Genomic DNA, 22617 nt, shown 5'->3' with positions numbered 1-22617 from the left:
TTAAGAGCTGGGTGGTTCCCAAAATGTCTCCAACATCCAGTACCACGTGCCACTGGAGGACAGTGTGAGCCTGAAGTTATTCACACTCAAAGGTTTTAGACATTCTCAAATGACATGGTTGATTTCCTGCGTTTTGCTCTATTTTGTGCACAAAGTCGAGTGCGCATGAATCGATCGTTCATGCACGTTATCACAGATGGATTTCATTCTGACTCTCTCCGTTGTACCCCCTGCAACATCTGTGTCAAATCTAACACAATGTCACCCCACTCAAGCATACTTAACACTTATCCATCCAATCTGCAGGCAGGTCTGGCAACAAGGACCTGCCCCATGACTCACAGCACATTGCTTCTGGATTGGAGCGGGGGGGGGGAGGTTTGAGGGGGGCGAGAAGCGAACATGGAGGGCCAGGTTTTAAATTGTTCTAGGGGTTAAACTTTATCCACAGGATTTCCATCACAAAAGCCTCCTCAGCAGCGAGCAGACGTGACCTTGGGGCCTGCCAGCGACAAACTGAGGAAGTGAATTCACTGGAGCGTCCCCCATTCACGTGCAGGCCTTTAAGGTCGCTGTCTATCACACCGAGTACCCGACCCCTCGCCCCACCTCCTCCTCCTCTTACACTGGCCAGAGTCCCTTTATTATGCTGATCTAATGACTGTGGAGGGTAATCCAAAAGACCTTCATTAGAATGAGGGTGGCATGTTACGCACTCGGCGCAGATCTGAGCTGACACTGTGCACCAAACCTGCCAACCAGGGTGAGCTTCAAAGACTGCAGGGAAAGCAGCAGAAGCGTCTTTCCTTTTTAAAAAATGTTTCAATTGATTTATTTTGATCTGACAGTGGAGAAATCCTTGAAACACCTCCACAGACACAAAGAACAATCAATACGCTGCCCACACAGACAGAGAGCGGCGTTTGCACACAGAGATAACATGCAGCTGAAGGCCACTTAGCACGAGAGATCTATTCAGAAGAAAACATGTATAAATAGGAGACAATAAATATCTTTGTGGGAACTGTGTGCGAGCAGTGGTGAGGTTTGAATGGTGGTGCTTTCACACTTGGACAAAGCGTGCATGTGTGAGCGCAAACAGAAGAGTTTTTCACTCAAACTTTACCCAGAGGTTTTTCTGCCAGGCCTCCAAGTAAAATGTCTGCATGAAGTCGGGTTGAGCCGATGTGGGAACACAGCTGGAAAATTCACAGAGAGGAAGCAGGAGGGACGGTGAGGTTTATATCCTGCGACCGACGTACAACCGTGGACTGTATGAGCTCAACTGGTGTGATCTCGGTGCACATAATTAAACTTCATCATCTCCGCTCTTTTGTTGTCGAACTACTCCTATGATTTAAAGGCAACATTGCGCAGTAGTGCAATTGTGCCTTAAAGGCAGGGTTGATAATTTCCTCCAGAAACACTTTTTAAGATTCTGGTTGAAATTAGGTCCTGACAGAAATTAATAACGCATGTGCTCTGAAAAAGGAACGAAGAAAATCCGTCATCTGTAGCAGTTTGTAAGCCTGTAAAAACTTCCACGACTTGTCTGCCACGAGGTACCAATCTGATGAACCAATCACACGCCTCCCTGTCTCCCTGTTGCTCTCTACTCCTTGTGTGCACGAGCCCACACTCAAAGCGATGAGCTGAGGTCCGCCTCTGGAGCAATGGCGCTTGTGTATGTAAGTGAGGGGGCGTGGCTTTTGAGGGAGCACAGAGGGGAGGGGGGTGGGTGTGCAGACGCAGCACTGAGGGAATGCTACTTTCAAAATCATGCTAGTTTTCCAAAATAACCAACCCTGCCTTTAATGTCAGTGGTACTTGTAGTTTGACAGAATCCCAGAGCGGCTGTGGCTCAGTTGGTAGAGTCGGTCGTCTCTCAACCGGAGGGTCAAGGGTTCAATCCCCAGCTCCTACAGCCACATGTCGATGTGTCCTTGGGCAAGACACTTAACCCCAAAATGCTCCTGCTGCTTAGCGGGGTATAAGTATGTATGAATGGGATTAGCAGAACACTGATGGTCACTTTACACACAGCAGCCTCTACCATCAGTGTGTGAATGTGTATGTGTGAACTGCAGTGTAAAAACACTTTGAGTAGTCAGAAGACTATAGTCCATTTACTGTTCAGTACATGCAGTAAGGTCGAACTACGGTGATTATGGATGGATTAGGCCATTTAATTGGACTGCTGTCCTTGTCTCGGAACACAAGCACAGAGGTCAAATCCATTTATTGACCAAAGTCTGTCCGACTCTCCTATTGGACCTCCTCCCATTTGATCTATTGCTTCCACACCTATTGTTTTCTAATTATTAGATGTGTTCCCCTGAGGATGAATCTTAACGACTTTGTTGATATTCTGATTATTCCTGAAGAACTGACGACATGATACAGTCTTGAATTATTCAGCGATAATTGAAAATGGCGTTGTCAGCCCTTGGTCTTTTAGTGGAAAAAGAAAAGAAGAGGCGGAGGCGACAAATAAGGAGAAACCGCACTAATGGGTGAAAGCATGGAGACTACAGCGGCATGCTCAAGGGGTTTTCCTGAACCTGTGACGAGAGCTGGAGAGACATAAAACCTCTGAACATCCAATCAGAGCGATTCCTCTCACCAGCGGCGCCAAAGGCAGACGGGTGCTGATGTGTAGCGCCAGAGCTGGACACACCGCAAAAACTAGGGCGACGATCGCTCACTGTCGGTATAGCCGACGATCTCCTTAGTGTGTCAGGGCCTTTACAGGCTAAACAGATTATGAGCTTGATAATCATTACACCTGATGAAATAAATCTACATGAGTGAGGAGTTAAGCTCGTTATGAAGACGTGTTCTGTGGTGAAAAGTCAGTTAAGCCAATTTAATCTCTTCAAAGTTTTGTTTTCCTAACTCTCTGAAATCTTGTAAGATCTCCACGTGAAGCCGTTTCCAAGTGACGCCTTCAGTCACAAAATAGTTTCTAGTTCAGCATCAAGAGAGCTGAAGTGGAGACAGACCAGCGACGAGCGGAGACTTTAACCAGGCGAGGGTCCACTCCAAACTCCTTCAAAGTTGTGGAGGAGATTCAAGGATTAAAAACTCATCAAGAAACCGTTTGTGTTCCCTTTTCTTTGCCATCACTTCTCTCATCATCCACGCTCCATCATTTCTCTGCTCTCGTATAATCTCTCCCTCCTCTACCAGTCTGACAGACTTTAGATTCATTTGGAACAGCACCCACATTGTTCTGCTTTTATTTTTCTTGCTACTGTAATTCTAATTCTTGTTTTCAACAATGTAGTGAAATAGGGCTGCACAATAAATCTCAGTTTTATTGTCATCGCAATACGAGCAATAAACATTAGAAACATTATTGTCAATGACGAGCAACACTTTTTTACTCAGCATGTGCTCATTTTACAAAGCACCGTTTTCATGCAGACAGATGAAACTCAAGCTTGCTGTCAGCTACCCTCTGCGCTGCACATGCGTCTTGTTTCTATGACAACAGTCTCTTGACAATGTCTGCTGTATGACCGACACTGTTTTGGTTTTTTTAAAGATTTATTTTTGGGCTTTTTGGGCCTTTTAATGGAGCAATAGGACAGTGGATATAGTTATCAGGGAGATAGAGTAGGGAATGACATGCGGGAAAGGGGCCAGAGGCTGGAATCGAACCTGGGCCACCCGCTTGGAGGACTACAGCCTCCATACATGGGGCGCCCCAAGATTGTTGTTTTATCCTTCCATATGAGCATCAAACGGAGGATGTTTGCCCTCCTACTTTGTCTGGATGATGAGCTTAATAAGAATGATTGACCCGGCTCTGATTAGACGCAGAGTAAGGAGGATGTGGGTACACGACAATGATCCATAGGAGACAAAAATACATTTCTACAATGTGATTCGCTGGTTGAAAAGATTGCCGGTGACCTCATCAGCGCCCTTCTGATGAGTCGAAAGATTTTCAAGTGGAAGCGCTCGACAGTGGCGAGATCAGATTCACAGGGGCCCCTCCAACCAGCGTTCATCACCACTCTGTTATAAATACTTTGACAATAACAACAACAAAAAAAGAATAAAGTTCAAATTAGCATTATGGTATAAAAATAAAAAACAGTAAAAACCTTGTAATTTCAAAATATAAATATGCTGAAGGTCAAAGAACAAACATCATCACGTAATACTAGTGGAAGTTGTGACGTTAAGCAGCACAATAGAGTCAGTGCCGACAAATGGGGCCACATAGGGAGGTTACCGACTGTCATTGCAAACTTTGAAAAATTTTAGCCCCTTCTGTGGTTTAAACTTTGTTGTCCCCTACTGGCCTGGGGCCCCAAACAGTTTCCATTCTTGCCTGTTGACAAGCTGGCGCTCGGAGTGGACGCACAAGAAGGCAGAGCGCTTCGAAAAAAAAAGACACTAGACGCTACAGTACGCCTTTTCTCAGAGCAACTGCCTGCTGCTGCAAACGCTCTCTCTATATTAGGAAAAAATTGAATAAGAAGCTGGCAATCAGGAGAAAACACAAGGCGGACACGGTGCCTTGTTGCAATATATATATCGCAGAAAAAAATATATTGTGATGTCACTTTTTTTACAATAAAGTTCAGCCCTATAGTAAAAGTGTTTTATTTTATGCAGCTCATAGCTAGAGATGTAAAAAAAAAAAAAGAATCCCATCTTGTTCAGACAGTACAAGAACCCACATGCCTTCTAAAGCCTCATATAAATGTAAAACCTGTTGTTGCCACACACCGTCAGATGTCCGGGTCTAAGTGTTCCCAGTTTAAATAAACATCCTTGCTCCGTTAATCTCTGTGTAAACAAGACAAGAATAGCAAACTGCAATCTGAGCCTGTATGTGTTTTATTGATCTTTAAACAATCAAACCCACGGGGAGGTCAGACTGGCATATCGAATCATGATAATCTGAAGAAATGTCTCCAAAAATATGAAAAGCTGTCATTAACCACATTTCACACAGAAATTAGATGGATTTGGGTCGGTTATTGAACAATTTATTTCTCCTGCTTTTCTTCCCCTCAGGCATTCAGATCTCAGCCGGCTGACTCTTGAAAAGGCAGGAGAAAAAAAGCACAGCGCTTCAGTGCACCGCTCCCTTTTGACTTTGTGGTTATTAATCCAGACGATAAAGGCCTCAGCACTCAACAGCCCCATGTTTCACTTTTATAGAGAGGAATTTTAGCCGACATGCACGAGGGAGTTACGATGATTGTTTGGAAAATGATTGGCTGTTTTCTTCAGAAGCTGTTTGAGGGATAGGGGTAAACATCGGTGGATTGCTGCCTCTTGTTGGGGTGGGAGTCTCTGTCTCAAGTGAAGGAGTTGAAGTATTTCGGGGTCTTGTTCATGAGTGATGGATGGTAGGTGGATTGGGGGATTGACAGATGGATTGGTGCAGCACCAGCAGTAATGAAGGTGTTGTACCGGACTGTCATGGTGATGAGCGAGCTGAGCTGAAGCTTTTGGTTTACCAGTCTATCTACTCTCCAACTTCCACCTGTGGTCATGACCTTTGGGTAGTGACCAAAAGAATGAGATGGCAGAATTGGCTCGTCTGAAGAGATAGCGAGAGGAGCTGGGACATCGGGCGGGGCTGCTCCTTAGCATCGAAAGGAGCCAGCTGAGGTGGTTCGGTCATATGATAAGCATACCTCCTGGTCACCTGCCTTCAGAGGTTTTTACGACATATCCAATGGGGAGAAGACTTGGGGTAGACCCAGAGATCAGTGGAGGGATGATATATCCCTTCTGGCATGGGAACACTTCAGAATCCCCCAGGTGGAGTTAGAAAACATTTAGTTTGGTTTAGTCTTAAGGCAATTTAATCAAAAACAGAAAAATACCCCAAACTGAGCGCCTATAGAACTTATATTTTTTGTTGTCTCTGTATAGAAAAGTGTATCGATATTGTTTGTTTGCACTAGTATCATATCAAAGTTTATCATTATGGTATGGAGAAACCCCTAACTCAGAGCGGTGGCCTCTGTCAGCATTATTCATCATCATCATTAATTCTAATTTTGTGTTTAATATGCCGATGCATTGATGTAACATTATCACATGAAGTTCAATAAAGTATGCGGTAGTCTTTAGAGCCCGATTAATTTATCAGCCAGCCGAGGATATCGGCCGATATTAGCTTATCCAGTGACTATCGGTATCGGCTTTTTTTTTTTTTTTTTTTGGCAGATATTCGCCGGTATTACTAGATTCATCCTCTAGTCAAATAACATTTCATTTGAGTTTCATTGTGTTACACTAGCAGTTTTCTTTCACCAACAGAGGGCGCTACATGGATTACAACAAGCGTCATCACTCTCCAGAGTGTCAAGCGGTGATGCACGTACACGCTCAGTTATTTTCCAGTTGAGTGACCATCTTGTCCATCGTTATATATATTTTCCACCAGTGTTTGATTTGCATTTGAGCAATCAACCGATAAATGTGTATATCTATTTATCTCTACAGATTTCATAGATCAAAGAAAGATATCGGCCGATATATCGGTATTGTATTTTTTTTCTTCACAAATATCGTATCGGCCCCAAAACTCCCATATTAGCTGCTATCTAAGTAAGTAATTAAGTACAACTTAGATTTTAAGAGTTCTTAATACATATAAGATTTCTACGGACGTCTCCTCCGACGGCTCTAGATCCTTTCTTGTGTTGTTCTTACTCTCTGATGTTTGTCTCTTTGTATAAAAGCGTCTGCTAAATGTATGCTAAATGTATGTAATGCTAAATTGTAGAGTTGTAATAGAATTTCATGATCTCTATAACATTGCTGTGAGTTGCTGGGTTTTCTATTTCCTTTTTACTGTTCATCTTTAAAAAGTCGGAATGCATTTACATGTCCGCGCCTCAGCACAGAGGAGGCCCCCATATACGCTACGAGTAAACGGAAGCGGCGGTCATATGGTAGCACTTATCCTGTTTAAGCTGCTTGTATTTAACATAATGACGGCCATCAAATGCCGGCAAAGTGAAGCCACAGCTTGTAGACCCTCCACTGAGGACTCCTCACATGTGACACGATAACAATTACATGTAAATCAGACCGGCGCTGAAGCTGAAACAAATGCACTCAGTTAGATCGGATGACACTTTCATGACGGCTGTGAAGAATCTGGGTCATTTCAACAGCAGACGTTAGGATCAAAGAAAAGTACAACACAACACAACAGATATACAACATGAGGTCACAAGTCTGCTGTATGTATAAATAAAGACATAGATACAAGAAAATGTGCACTGTATCCTACTACACATAGAAAGAGATAACATCGTCACTTACATGCACTGAATATTCACTCCTGAATCAGAGTCTTATAATCAATTATTCAACGACTATTTTTCAAGGTACTCGTGCTAGGAGAGGTGAGTGTAAGAAATCTTCAAAACTGCAAACATCTTCATCAAACACTCAGTAACTCTTGTGAATTCAAAGTGAAAAAAAGCAGATTATTAAAACAATAAAATGTCCCTGAAGGGGGAATTTGCCTCAGGCAATATGCTGCATATGGCTGCACACAAAACGTGACTAAGAGACAGCCTTGTTTTTAAGTGGTTAAATTATTTTATCAATCCAGCTACATTTGTTAGATTTGTCAATCTGGTTTCAGGAAAAATCCCTGCACAGAGACAGCACTAGTCAAAATTGTGTTTTTAATCAAGTCCAGAGTCAATGCAAGCTGTCCAGCAGGAGATTTTAGAGCACGTCATGCCATCCGTCTGCTGACAAGCTTAATGGAGATGCTGGTTTCCTTTTCCAGCAGGACCTGGCACCAGCCCACAGAGGCAAAATGACGAGTAACTGGTTTGCTGACCGAGGTATTACTGTGCTTGATTGGCCATCTAACTCGCCTGACCAGATCCCCATAGTGAAACCATGGGGTGTAAAGAGGAAGGAGAGAGACACCAGACCCTACACACAGACGAGCTGAAGGCCGCTTTCAAAGCAACCTGGGCTTCCATAACACCTCAGCAGTGCCACAAGCTGATTGCATCTAAGCCACACCACATTGATGCAGTGATTCATGCAAAAGGAGCATTTCTGTATTAAAAACCCTTTATTTGATTGGCCTTATGTAATATTCTAATATTTGAAATCCTGGACTGTGAAGGTAACTCTTCAGAGCTGGCATTGGATTGGATTCAAAGAAATAATGATGGTAATTCACAGGTAACATGATGTGTCAAGGTCTGTTTGAATCACCATTAGGCAGCCGAGTACAGATTTTGTTAAGAGTGTAATAATATGCACATCACTGTTCAGATGTTTCGAGGCTATTAACAGAGAGCTAATGGCAACAGTAATGTCTGCAAACTGGACCCATTCCCAGTTTTGCTGTTACTTGAACATTTGCAGACAATAGAGCTGAAAGTGTGGGCTGAGAAACGGTCTACCTTGTGAGTGCATGACAAATCGTGAATGAGAACTGGTGTTAAGAGATTTCATTACTTTGTTGGTGCTCGCCTGAGCGGATGAACGGGGAGAGTTTACACAGTTTCACAGCAGCGTGTGAGATTTTCTTTAAATATTCCATCAAAGTGCTGCACCAGCACAGTGTTGTTTAAACTAAGAGAATCATTCAACAAAGTATTTAATTTATGCATTTACTTTTTCACTGCAGCTACAAAAGAATCACAGAGCCGCTTCTTGGTTTATGGATGATCAGCGCACTAGTATGTTGATAATCTGGTTCTGCCTGGTGGAGAGCCTCCGGTTCTGTTGACATTGAATCCAGTGGAGGCTCATTTATTTTGTTTCATTCACAGTTATAATTTGATGATGAGGATAAACAGAATTAAAGGCGTCACAAACTTCAGTCAGCCACTGCCAGACATCAATGCGCGTTATTAAAATATGAAGACTAATTGTTACTTCAAAGTGAATTCTGTCTTTGTGAAATATACCTTCTTTGACAACATGAGTCTGAACAGAAGAAACAGCTCCCCTCATCCCACAAAGAAGTAGAAATAAAATGTTTTTTCAGCTCCTGGTTTGAAGGAAAAATTGACACTGTCATCTATAAAACCTGAGGCACACATTTGTATGTTTCCACATGTACACTGTGCTCGCTTTCAAAGCAGCTTTTGTGCAGGCTTTAAATGATTTCACACATATTTTGAGGGAAAATAAGTCTGCCGGAAACATGGCTTTGGGGTGGGTTTTCTAGCTTGTCCTTGCGTCGTTTTAGCTCCTGCTGTTTGTAAAAAAACATGAAATGATCCAATACGTCTTGGCTTTAGCAGAACCAGGGCATAGTGACAGGGGAGCTAAGGGGAGCTGTGTTGTTTGAATGCAGAGTCAGCAGTTTTTCCCTGAAATTTTAAATAAATAAATATAGACTTGCAATGTCGCTCAATCCTCACTTCTGGGCCTGTGTGGTCATAACTGTGTCTGAAGAGACCCTGTCCTCCGTCTGGATTCATTGGTTGTCTCGGGACGTTTCTGGGCAGGGAGTGGATGTGTTTTTTTCTCCCAGCCAATCACAGCGCACAGGTGAGTTCTGGAGTGGATACAATTTTAGCGATTGGAAGCTATTCAAACTGGCGAATATTAGCGGCAAAGAAGATAAAATATTATCACACAGATAAAGCTAGTTCCAAAATGAGGGTACAACAAATGTAATATTCTCTGGTAGCTTGCAGCGTAGGTACAAGCAGTAAACGTTCATGCTAACCCTGCAGTAGGCGTGCGCTTCTGGTGGCAATGAGCCCAGGAGGAGGGGCCCAGTTTTTAATGTTGTGTTTACAAGAGCTAACTGTAGCTAACCAGCAAAACCCAACAAGTGGGTAGCTGTCAGCAGTTGTGGCAACTGTCTATTTATTTATTATTATTATCATTCATTCACTGAACAGCAATTGCTCTGGCCACGTTTTACATACTTCTCTGTCATATCACCACAAATCTATATATTTTTGTTGTTGTTTTTGTAAACACTGCTGTTTAGGATTGCTGCTAACGAAGTTCCGTTGTGTCCTTGTATACAATGATAATAAAGATTCTATCTCTCTATCTATCTAGCTGTCGGCCAACTATGCTTATCCTACACTAACCATGTCGATACAGCTCCTTCAGACAGCCATTGTCCCTATCCTTCCTGTATCCTCTATTTTCCTGGACACAAGTCCTTCAATGAGTTAGCATCCTCAATAGAATTAGCATCCTCTCTAATCCTCACCAACAGTATAATCCACTCTTCTTCCTTCTTATTAATAAAAAAAGGATTGTCCATAATCAGCCCTTTAGCTTTAGAATAATGAATTTCACTGAATGTTTCACGTTGTTAATCCTACAAACAGAGGAAGTTATGAGACAATTACGTGGAGTGCAGATCTAGTTCTCTCTGCACATAAACGAGTCCACTACATGTTAGACTTAGACTTAGACTCAGACTTTCTTTATTGTCACTCAAACTTGTACTTTACAGTGCAGATAAGAACGACATTTCGTTGCATTTGGCTCGTTGTGGTGCAGGATAAAAACAGCAGCAAGTATTTACAGAGAAAAAAATAAGGTGCAGATATAAATAGATATAAAAAGCTATGTGTAAAATGACTATACAGATAAATATATTGCACGTTTGTGATGTATGTTATATTGTATTTTACAGTCCAGTGAGGTAGTCCTGTGTGGGGGTTTGAGGGGGAATGGAGGGATTATTATTTTTTATTTTTTATGTTATAGACAGGGTCAATTTACATGACTGGACCAACAGCATTATCTTTCATTTTCAGAAGCCTATTTGAATGAATTAGACCTCCTGTGGCTACAGACCAAAGTCACTGGACACTTCTCTCACCATTGCAGCTCGCGTGCACGAGCAGTGCCCGCTGACCGGGAGCGCGCGTGGAGGCGGTCCGGGGCTGCCTCAGTTTTCTGTAATCGTTTTTTCTGCTGCTGCTACCTCCAGTTAAATAGCTAGGACACGGGAGCGAGCAGACGGCCGTGTGAGGATATACTTTTTTCGGTACCTTGGGATTACGACGCCGAATTGCAGCATCGACGGCCAGCCGCCAGGTAATATCGACACACGCATTCAAGCCGCGCCTCGTAGATTCACGAAAAGTAAGTAAATGTCCCGTGAAAAGTGTCGTTTTCCAGTGAAGAAGAAGAAGAAGAAGGAGGAGGAGGAGGTGGAGGGAGTGAAGGGGGGAGGTGGATGTGTGGGACGAGCCTCCCTTTGTGCCGAGGCAGGGTCACTGCTCTTCAAACGTACAATGTGGACACTCGGTGAGGATCGGCACATCTCCCCCCACACCCCTCCACCCCGGCGGCTGACCGTCCTCCATCAGCCCCGCCGCCGCCTGCGTCTCTGTCGGACGAGTCCGGGCAGAAACGCCTTCTTCTTCTTCTTCTTCTTCTTCTCCTCCTCTGCGTATTTTCATTGACTTTAAAAGACGCGAGGCCTGGTTTAGTCTTCATTTTTAATTTCTTTTTTTTTATTTTATAAAATACCCCCTAACGTTAACCCCCCCCCCCTCCCCCCCCCTCTTAAAACCGTAATCTACCTCCTGATTATGTTTATGAACGCTTTCGTAGGACGACCCCCGATTCGACCCCTTTTTGTGTTTTTTAACCCCACACATGTTGACTCACACGACCTGACCAATCAATGAAGTTATGTTTAATAACAAAAACGTCTAAACTTGTCTGTAATGTTAATTTGACTGAAACGTCTCCGCACCGACCAACCGGGTTCATTTTAATCATAACCGTGAAACGCCCCCCGCCGCTTCACGTCACCGTGTTGATTAAGTTCTCACACATTATACAGCTTTATCTGTCTTTTCTTTATTAAACAACACATTTTACTGTAGACGTGTTCTTTGTCGCCTGTGAATGTAAATTAATATTGAACGTTTGATCGATGATACGTGTGTTACTTTGCAGACTAAATTAACCTGCATGGCTTTCAAAAGTTATGTTCTATGAGGTCATTTACGGAAGACAAATAGGGCCAGGCATGAGGAAGAAATAATAATTTTTGGAAGAAATTCCCAAATTTCCAGAATGAAGTCAAAATGTTGAGAAAGTCGAATCACAATTTCCAGACTAAAATCCGAAATTTGAATACAAAGTTGAAATGTCAGCATAAAGTTGAAACACGATTTCGAGAAGGAAGCCGAAATCTTGAGGAAAAAAAAGTAAAAACTCTGAGAATACCACAATTTCGCGAATGAGTCCGACTTTTTTTCGCGAAGTGCACATTGAAAAAAAAAAAATTATCCTCCTTCAATATTTATTTCAAGTCTGGATCTGATCTTCTTCTGTAGCTATATCATTGACCTTAACTAACACTTTTTTTTATTTAAAGCGTAATATGTCAATAATGATTTGGTTTTTATAGCACTTTAAGCTAGCAGCACAAACTTATTTAAAAAAAACAGAATAAAAGAAGAAAGAAAAAGCAAATTATTACCCATAAACTCTGATAGTGTACCCTTCTAGTATGTGTTTAAAGAAAAGGGGGGGGGGGGGGTGTAATAAGGTCTGTAGTCTGTTTTTTAAATCATAGCCAGTAAATCGTCTCATATAAAGTCTCCCAAACAAATAGCCTGTCATACATTTAAAACCCTCGTAGATCATAAGGTGAATGGCTCATTATATTCCTTTTAACAAGGGTCCTACTCATAATCTGCAGCACTGTAGGCTCTGACAAATGTCTTTTCATCACTTCACGCACTGCACACCCCTGCTCTGTTTTCACTCTCATCGAAGTCCAGCTGTACATTGATTGAATTAAACCGTCTCACTGTGGCTTCACTGTAATCACCCCATGCGTGCAGAGAAGGCAACGCCAAAGCGATCGGACATTAAATCATCTTTATTTCCCTCAGGAGCTCACATTACTTGTTGTGTTCTTTTGAAATCATTTCCAGGGCCCACGATGTCCAGCGAAGTACAGAGACCGGACGACAGCCCCAGCACCAGCGGGGGAAGCTCGGATATCGAACAAAGGGAATCGGTACCGCCCGAGCAGGAGCGCGAGCAAGCACAGCCCAAAAAGAAGGAGACCAAGATCTCGAGTAAAACCGCTGCTAAACTCTCAACTAGCGCCAAGAGGTAAGGGGGGGGGGGGGGGACACAGCAGCATTTACACAGAGGTATGTTTGTTACACCGAAGGCCTCACCTCCCCTGCGTGCCCCCCCGGGGGGTGTGAAGTTATATAAAAAGAACCACAGTCCCACAGGCACTATCATTTCAAACATCCCTGCTATTCAGTGTGACACTAAACCCACAAAAAGAAGGTAACTCACACAGCTCGTCGCTCGTGTGTCATTGCTGTCATTGAAAGAGAAATTCCCGTTTCAGCCTGTTTGTTTGAACAGATTTGCCTCATGCTCTGCAGCACTCGTGTCTCTCTTACACCACCACCACTTTCCTCCACCAGTCTTAGCACTAACCCCCCCCAAAAAAGACAGGCGCTGACAGAATTATGCAACCGCCTGAGCAAAGGGTTGGCTCAGGCCACTGGATCTTTTTATAACAGCCACTGATGCTATGATCATCTCCCTTTTGTGTGTCTATCCTTCACCGTAAACTACGAGAGCCTTCAGTGGTAACACAGAGAGGATTCACTCGCTGCCGTCTGAAGTAGTGTGTTTATATTAACCTGAGTTTAGCAGCAGCGTTTGCACTCGGGTGCCCTTCACAGGCTGAGTCATCATTTTTGCACATTTATCCGAACAATGAGTCACAGTGCATGATTATTCTCACGCTTCAGGTGGCTTCTTAATGTTCTTAGGGCCAGCACAGACGATTGACTGCAGTGAAAAAGAACAAGTTATTTACAGGGTTGAGTAATTAAATGAGATCTCTGACCATCTATTAGCTTTAGAGGTGGTCCGATACCTGTTGTCTGTCCCTACACAGATTCATAAAAATGCACTTAAACTGACCAATTGTGAATAACACTCAGCTACCAGCGTATTCATCCCAAAATATCTGCTTTTCACCTTGTGTGATTGTGATATGATGCTGTGTCGTACAGCCTGGCACATCTGAAAACCATTTGTAAAAAAAACAAAAACAAACGCAATGCAGAGAGCGAGGGAAGTTAGTTTAGTTCTCTCGTGTGACAGCATGTCATCACTGAAAAAGACTGTTCACAAACTCATCCAGGAATAAATCAGTCATCATCCTTCTCTCTTGTGTCCACCAGAGAACATTTGAAACACACTTTGTTGGCTGTTTTTACAGTTCTTATGAGGCGCTCCATTTGTTTTGGAGGAGAAGAAGAAGATCAACTTTATTAATCCCGCGGGGGGAAATTCAATTTTACACTCTGTTATAGAGACATGTTACACACACACAGGCTGAAATTCAAACACATGCACAAACGGGATCCTGCGGACACGCACTAATGGAGAGATGTCAGAGTGGGGGGGCTGCCCACTGCGAGCCTTCCTGAGAAGGTGGGGGTTTGGTGCCTTGCTCAAGGGAACCTGGGCAGTGCTCAGGAAGTGAAGTGGCACCTCTCCAGCAACCAGACCAACTTCCAGACTTGGTCCACACCAGGACTTGAACAGACAACCCTCAGATTCCCAACCCAAGTCCTGCAGACTGAGCTACTGCCACCCCGCTGACCATTAGTGAATAACTTTCAGCTACCAGCGTAATAGTCCCAAAAATATCCGCCCCAAAAAGGAGACCTCCAGTGATAACTTTCCCCCCTTTAGAAATCAGCGGGGAGAACAGCGCTGTGAGTGTGTGCATGCCTCTGAGTGTGTGTAATGTGGAGCTCTCACTGTTTCTCTACACGTCGCGCTTCCACAACGCTGTAATGCAATGTGGATGTACAGATAGAGAAACCAATATTACACCGTTGTGGAATCAATATGAATGTAGAAAGGCGCTTTGTTACAGCGCTGTTGCGGTATCGTTCCATGAAAAGAAAAGGGCTTTAGTTAGAATCAGCTCAGCTTGTAGCCCCTCCTGATATCCTGTCAAACAAAGGGTGTCCGAAAAACAGTTTTCACTGGTTCTGATCATCAGATACACATGCTTGGAGAGAAGAGGAGACCTCTGCAGGTATTTCCGCACATGCATCAAGAATAATGAACAAACCAGGAGTTTTCAATATAAAACGAGTGGATCTCCTGCAACAGGCTCATATCTGCTGCTGTTCAGCCCACAGTTCCTCTGGATGTGCAGTCATGTATGACATTGAGCTGCATGTTTCAGTGTAGCGCTGACTAATGTTACATTGGCCAAGTATGCACCGGGTTGTTTTTTTTGGGTCGCTTTCAAACTGTTGCTGTCAGTGGTTGCCAGCGTTCAACTAGTTATGCCCAACTTGCTGTCTGAGTTTCTGCTCCACGGCGGTGAAGAAGAATTGCTTTAAATGAAATACTTGTGGCTAGAAAATGACCATATAGAGATCTGTGCATGCTCTGGTGTCAGTCCAGGCGTCATCAAAGGTAATGGTACCGGCAAATGTCAGTGTTAAGTCCTGTGTTTAAACTGCTGCAGAGGCACATGTTTGACAGTAGGATTAGAAGCAGCAACATTTACCTCATCAGCTTATAACACTGACTTCATGCTCCACAGATCGCTCCATTCCTTCCACTTTTATCCTCATGAGATTTGCCCTCTCATCGACATCAAATTAAACCACATAATCTCTTTCTATCTCTTCCAGGATTCAGAAAGAGCTCGCAGAAATAACACTAGACCCTCCTCCCAACTGCAGGTAAGAAGATGTCATCTTTTCAAAGCGTTCCCCTCGCTGACTCACAATCCTGTACGTACAGATGGCTGTAATGGATGTAGACGGCAGAAATGTGCGTCTTTCACATCCGGCTCGTGTCTGTAAAAGGAAAGGCCACGCTGTAACGCGCTCCCTTTTGTCTCTGTTCCCATAATGCTTCTGTTTCTGTGTTTTGTTTGAGATGGTAATCTCAGGTGAATTAGGAGATGCTGTAGCCCGTTCTGGCATTGTGGTTGTTGTTGCTGCATGAAGCACGCTGCAACCTCTGTGGAAAGAGCAGATCACAGTATTATGGTTGCACTGAAATGGTGGAAAATGAGCGGCGGTGTGACTTTAAAACCTGTTTCAATTCTCATGTGGCCCCCCTCCTCCTCCTCCTCCTCGCTCTGCTGGGATTTACCGCAGACAATGGTTATTGTGTGCGGCTGCCGCGGCTCTCACCCCTTTTGAGGAAGAGATACGGTCGCTGGTGAGTGGCACACCACACGTTCATCCGTCTCTCTTGACATAAAGAGAGAGAAGGGATGCCTTTAGGATGCAGCGCAGGAGCCGCATTGTATTAACTGAAATAAAGTGACTCTGATAATGTCTGTGGTTATCGCGGCACAATTATCGCTCTCTGATCCAGCGCTCGGCTGCAAATTAAGACGGAAAAAACGGAAGCCGATTCTTGCAAGATTGAAGACACTTGTGGGAGCTGCTCACGGTTTCTGACCATTTTGGATATTTGTTCACGTGCACCTGCTTATAAATGATTCAGGAAAAACAGCTTTGTATGACTCATCTGGCGATTTGGAATTACTGCGCCCCAGACGGGCTTGTTTATTGCATGAATTAATCACCCCTGCTGGGTCTCATCAGAAGCCCACCAGCATTAACGATAAACATTGAGCTAACCTTTTCATTCCAGCCCACAGCCCGGTTTTTGTTATTGTCCTGGAGGCTAAAAAGAGATGCTGTTTTCCTCGAGGACTCTAATCTATCTCAACCCCCCTCCCCTCCTACCCCCCCCCCCCCCCCCCCCCCCCCCCCCCGCCAAAAAAAAAAAATCTAGGTTGGCTCTCATGCAGGATTTAGCTGGAGGACACGAGTAAGTCATTTGAAAGTAAAATAATCGCTAGCGGAAATTTCACAGTCAACGTCTTAGCGGGGGAACTAGTTGCCTGGGAAACAATTAAGCTTCTTCAAGATAATCCTTTTCTCTGTGTGTGTTCTCTTTCTGTACACGCAAAAACGACACCACACTATCCAATAATGCGTTTCCTGTGATGCACCCAAATAGATTAGCCTTCTGTTTGATAATGAGACAAGGGGGAGAAGAAAGAGGTCAGATGCATCCAACACCAAATCTGTCATGCAAACCATCACGGCACCATTAACATTCCCGCCTCAACGAGTGCACACGGCCGATGCTGGTGTCGTCATTTGTATGCCGCACGCTCCCCCGCTCCCGGCCAGGTTAGCCCCTGAAAGGTTATTCATTTCATTCCCCCGCCCCGCGACAAATGGAGTCACAGACTGTTGGCCCCCTTCAGGAGGCAGACAGAGAGTCGTGTTACACAGATTCACTTCACTACATTCAACAAACGCGACGCGCTGTGGGGGGGCGGTGGGGGGGGCTGCTTGATGTATGTCACCTCATCTGTTTCTCTGCTGAGGAGCCCCTCGGACTCCCTCGCCCACTTTGTCCTGCTCAGGGAGAATTTGCTGTCCTCATCATGTGGTTAAAATCTGCAGTCTCCTTCGTATCACCTACACTCTCTTCAGGGCTGAGGAAGGCTTCACGCTGTGTTTTTTCTCTCTGCAAAATGGAGAGCTCTGCTTCCTCTCTCTCTCTCTCTCTCTCTCTCTCTGTAGATGTGTGCAGAGAGCCAGAATTCCCCGTTTAAAGCCTTGGAAGTGCTGAGGATCTAATTTAGTGGAACATCTGTGGCAGGAGGTGCCCATTTGATAAGTCTAATGAAACGCCCACGCCTTTTCTTCCAGCATCCATCTGAGGCTGCCGTGTTAACCCTCAGCTGCATTTAATATCACTGACTGTTGTTACAATACGCCGTCCGTGTGGATAAATCATCACACACACATTGATTCTAGTGTTTCCTAGCTTTCCACAACTGTGAGCCGCCTGTTATATTAATGCTTAAGTTGTTTCAAAAAAATCAATTTCCAAACAGTATGAAGAAAAACTGTCACACTTTTTACTGCCATGTCACCACTCTGAAAACGATAGCAAGTATTTAAATTGGTCTCCGAGCTTTATCTCACTCTCGGCGCCGTGACAGCTCGCTCGTCACCTTGGCGGTTGTCATGCATCAAACGAACAGGAACACGTTGAAGCCCCGAGAGGATTTGACATGGCAATTATTCTCACTGTCATACACTGAGAGCAGATTGTACAGGCAGCTTGTGCTCTTACATGAACGTTGCAAATGAAGCAGTAGCTGAGCGGAGACATGTTTTCCTGCCTTCAAGTTGCACGAACAATTGCAATCATCTCTCAGGGAAACGTCTCGGATTAGATACTCTTGAAAAGGGAAGTGACAGGCTGAGTGCTGCAGCTGAATTCATCATGTTAAAGAGCTGTGCTGCTCAGCATATAGAGAATACTGTATCTTGTGTGTTTTGTATTACTGGAGGGATTTCATTTTTTTTTTGCTGAGCAAGTTGTCGACAGTTGGGAAACAAACCTGTTGTGTAAATCTCACAAAAATCCCTTGGCTGACTATTCCTGTGTTACGTCTGCTGTGGAAACGCCTCGCTCTATATGCCTGCAGTAGTCAATAAACATGCTGAATATTTCTTTTTGCCACATTTTCCCCGAGGCTAAATTGCCTAAGACTAACATTTGATGCTCTCGTAGGTGGCTAAAGTCTTCCTTTCACGGCTATATTCATACCTGAGTGGATTGGTGTATTGACACTTGCACATAAACTCCTGAAAGCAAACAGCCAAATGTTTCACTCTGACTTCATCTTGAGTTTCTTCTTCCAGCCCTCCAGTACATTTTCCGCATGAAGTCAGGGTGAGCTGATGTGAGTCCGTATCAGTAATTTGGGAAAATTCACCACGAGCGAGTAAGAGGTGTTGATGATGTAACTATCCTGTGACAGGCGCACGACTGCGTTATGTTTTCTGTTCGTTCATAGTACTGACTTGTATACTTGGATATGAATGTGTCGGACTCTGTCGCCGCGTCTTCCACTTCTGCGTTGTTCTTTTGACGTCGTGTCCTGCCTCCTGAGACCCTTCCCTCCTGTCTGACAGGGAGAGTCTCCTGCTGTTGAGATGTGGGGGGGAAAACACTCACAATTCAGGGATGGCCTGTCTGAAAGTTTCTAGAAATTTCAGAGGTGCATATGAGAAAATGACTTTATGTTTTCCAATATGCACCGACATATTAATTTGTAATGCAGATTTACAAATGGTGTCATTGTGTAGTTTTTCCATCAGTTTGTTCTCGTAGTTTTGGTCATATCTTCGGTGCCTACACTGGGTGTCACAGCTGAGGGAATTGTTTGGTAAATAATCGTAATCATTGAAAAATTCCCATTTTATTGGAGCTCACAAATCTATAGTGGCTGCCTTTCACATAATCTGTGAAATTATCTATTTTATGTGTGTCTTAGTGATCTCAAAACTCCCACCTCTCAGATTCTTAACCAGAATCCAAATATGTTTCATTTAAAAATATGTAGAACACAGAAAACACAGAGCGTCCTTTCCTCTGGACCGGCTGAAACGAACGAGTGGCAAGCTTAAATGACTTCACTGGCTCTAGTACCAGTTTGAGCTTCACCTGAAGTGTTCATATGATTGTCTTTCCAAGAGTGTTTGGACAATGTTATAAAATAAATGCAGCAAATTCAGCTTCTTGGATTGTATTTCACGTCCTACCTCATACTTCTGTAATAAAGCGTCTGTATCTGTGTGACTACAGTGCCTTGTTGCTTTTCCGTTCTTGTAGAGTTTATTCACTTCAGCTGGGAATGTCAAAGACACTCCGACTGATTGTAAAAACAGCAGCGCAATAGTGATGCACCTCACAGTTGTGAGCCGCGGTGCTGTGTGATGTGTTTTATCTTCTCGCAGATGGACACACGGATACTTCCCTCGCAGCTACAATGGAGTGATGGCAGCTGCCTGAAACATAATACAGTCAGTGAGTGTCAGATTTTGGAGTCAACCCATCAGGATTCAAATATGCAATTTTTAAAGCTGCTTTTGTGCACTCACATTGAGCAATCAAAAAAGCATTGCAGGAGGCGGAGAGGCCAGATTCTCATGCTGCTCAAATAGATATAATGCAAAACAGAAATAACACATGCTGCGTTTGGAGGAACAGGTTAACCCCCTCCTCTGCTGTCAGGTTATCACAAGTCACTTTGGGGAAGAACAACTTACAGAATAAAAAGTAAATAAGAAGAGTTTATGCACCCAAAGAAGCAGTTTAGCTCCTCTACAATGAACTGAAAATACTTAGTTTCAATACACACCTTCTTCTGGATTCTTCATTTTTAACAATGAGGACTTTGTGACAAACAACAGCAGCATCACATTTCTTGCTGTCGTCCTTCAGTGTTGAAACTGTTTCCAGCCCTTTAACCAGTGCGGATCTGCAACAGCGCCGTAACAAAGTCCCACCGTCATTATGCCTTTGTACTCACACACTGCATGTGAAACATCTTAATATTGGTGTTCCAGTGTGTGTGAATTCACATTTTATCACGGTGTTTTCAGAAGCGCATGTTAGCACACAGCTGCAGCTTTGCATTCACTCACACACAGACACACACACACACACACACACAGACACAGACACAGCTGTGTGTGTTCATGCATGCTGTCCCAGGTAAAAGTGGAACTATGACATAGTGCACTGCATGTGTGGAAGGTGCTAAACTCTTTCCCTTGTGTTGGTGGTTTTGGAGGGCGATGCTCTTATGTCTTAGCCGTTGTAGCTCCTTGCATGCTAACAGGCCTACTCTACGTTTAGGAGCGACACAGTAAGGGGTTTTCACAAACAGTCAGTTCATTTTTTGCATGGATTATCGCTTGATTATAACGTGATCTGACTGCCTCAAATGTCACTCCACATTAAGTGAAGCTGTGATGCACACTGTATGGCTGCTCATTAGAACAGCCGTGCTTGGTCCCCGAATTCTCCTGGTGTGATGTAATGCCTCTGTGATGCCCGAAAACAGAGCTGTCACTCCCTGATGACATCATGCGAGCTGCAGGGAACAGGTCTTTTTTCAAACCACAGCTGTTTACTGCATCACACGCTCGCCGGCTTACAGCTCTGACATGAATATGTATCTCCCATCAGCATCAAGTCCCACCAAGAAATGAGGCTGTCTTTATTGTAGGTTCTGACCTCTAATTCTCTCCTCGCTGATGGGATCATCTTCATGCCTGTGAAAGCTGTGTATTAGTTTTGTGCCATGCCCGTGGGGGATTATGCGCGAGCGACACACCCAGCATCATTTTTCACAGCGTTACCATTAAGCACAGCAGGGGAGGGTTATCAATATTCATGAGGGGGCGGAGGGACGAGGAGTAAAGGGAGGGGGGGGTCATGAGCTGCAGGAAAACCTCCTGTTTGCTCCAGTTGATCACCATATTCTGCACGGCAACATTAAAGAATGATGGTGCATACAGTCTCTGCAATGTGCGAGTAAATAGCAAGTGATTGTGTTAACATGACAGCTACATTTACCTTGAATCTGCCCCAATCAATGTTTTGTTTCCATAATCACCGCCTCTATAAATATTGATGAATTAAAGGGCCCCCATCTGGGTCTGACGGAGGCATGTTCTTGACCTTTCTGCGAAGGTCTTTGTCCATTGACTACTGAATGAAGCAATCCTTCATGAAGCCACGCTTCAGAATCCGAAGCGCTATGTTCACCAAGCAGAATAAATAAAAAAGGTTATTCTGGGAGACAACAAAGACATTAGCATAGACAAAGGCAGGGTCAGAGACTAATGAGGAGGACTGGGCGAAGTCGACCTTTATATTTGATGGGATGTTGCTGAAAGAGCGGGAAGCAAATATGAAGGGGAAGCAAATGTTTAGAGAATTTGCTGTCATTTATTTCTGTTCCGTCGACGTATGCTGCATACTACAGAGATGAAAAAGCAACTAAACACCTGACGACACCAGTGAACGCTCGCTGAATATGTTGTAGTCTCTGCTCAGACTCTCTACCTGTTTTCTCGTCTCGTTGCGTGCATGATGTTTCTGGGAGTCGACCTCTGGCAGTCGTTATGTAGCTACAAGCCAATAACAGCACTCAGGGTGTGAGGACTTAATAAAACGTTAGGTTATCCAGGTGCCAGATAGTCAGCACACACCCAGGAAGAAGCTTCTGTTGTGGTTGAGCTGGGTGGAGCAGCGTGCTTTAAATAATGTGGCTAAAAACCTTAACCTGACAATCGCTGCTCATTCTGCCTCTAAGACTGAAATTTACTTGACGTAGTTAGTATTTGATGCCAAAAAAAAAAGGCTTCAACAAACTATTTCTTGTCTAAAGATGAATCAGTATTTTTACCTGGCGTGATAGCAGCGTGAGAGCTTCATGTCCTGCCATCACTTCTGCAGCAGCATCGTCTGCAGCCTCTGCCCCCTGGAAAGCTGCTGCTACCATTATGAGCACCACCTAAAGGGAAATGTTATCAATAGAATAGTGTTTTTTTTTGTGTGTGAAGTTGAATTTGGGCCTTCAAAAATGTAATTTGAACTCCACATTTGAGGGCTTGCTGGCTCACAGGGCAACGGCTTGCATTGTTGCCATCAAACTATTGAATGGTTGGCTTTTAAGATGCTGCTTAAAAATGTTGTATTGAATCCAAATGAAGGACTCGTCACAATGTTTTTACAACA

The 22617-nt window shown here is 43.9% G+C and overlaps 1 protein-coding gene across 3 annotated transcripts in view; it reads left to right on the top strand.

Annotated features, from left to right (window-relative positions):
• The first annotated feature begins 484 nt into the window (after positions 1-484).
• ube2e2 (ubiquitin-conjugating enzyme E2E 2) overlaps positions 485-22617 on the top strand; it is a 44117-nt gene continuing 21984 nt past the window's right edge. The window contains exons 1-4 of one of the 3 annotated variants that reach the window (XM_061049853.1): positions 485-492; positions 10967-11040; positions 12903-13086; positions 15666-15716. In XM_061049853.1, coding sequence (XP_060905836.1) covers positions 12911-13086; positions 15666-15716 — 227 coding nt within the window. In that variant the 5' untranslated portion in view covers positions 485-492; positions 10967-11040; positions 12903-12910. Of the gene's footprint in view, positions 493-7160; positions 7165-10886; positions 11089-12902; positions 13087-15665; positions 15717-22617 lie in introns of those variants that run through there. The other 2 variants (XM_061049854.1, XM_061049855.1) reach the window with 2 other exon arrangements.

The sequence above is a fragment of the Labrus mixtus genome, chromosome 11, assembly GCF_963584025.1.
Source record: "Labrus mixtus chromosome 11, fLabMix1.1, whole genome shotgun sequence".
NCBI classification, from domain to species: Eukaryota; Metazoa; Chordata; class Actinopteri; order Labriformes; family Labridae; genus Labrus; species Labrus mixtus.
The sequence above is the reverse complement of the archived record's forward strand: the minus strand, read 5'-3'. Positions and strand labels throughout refer to the sequence as shown.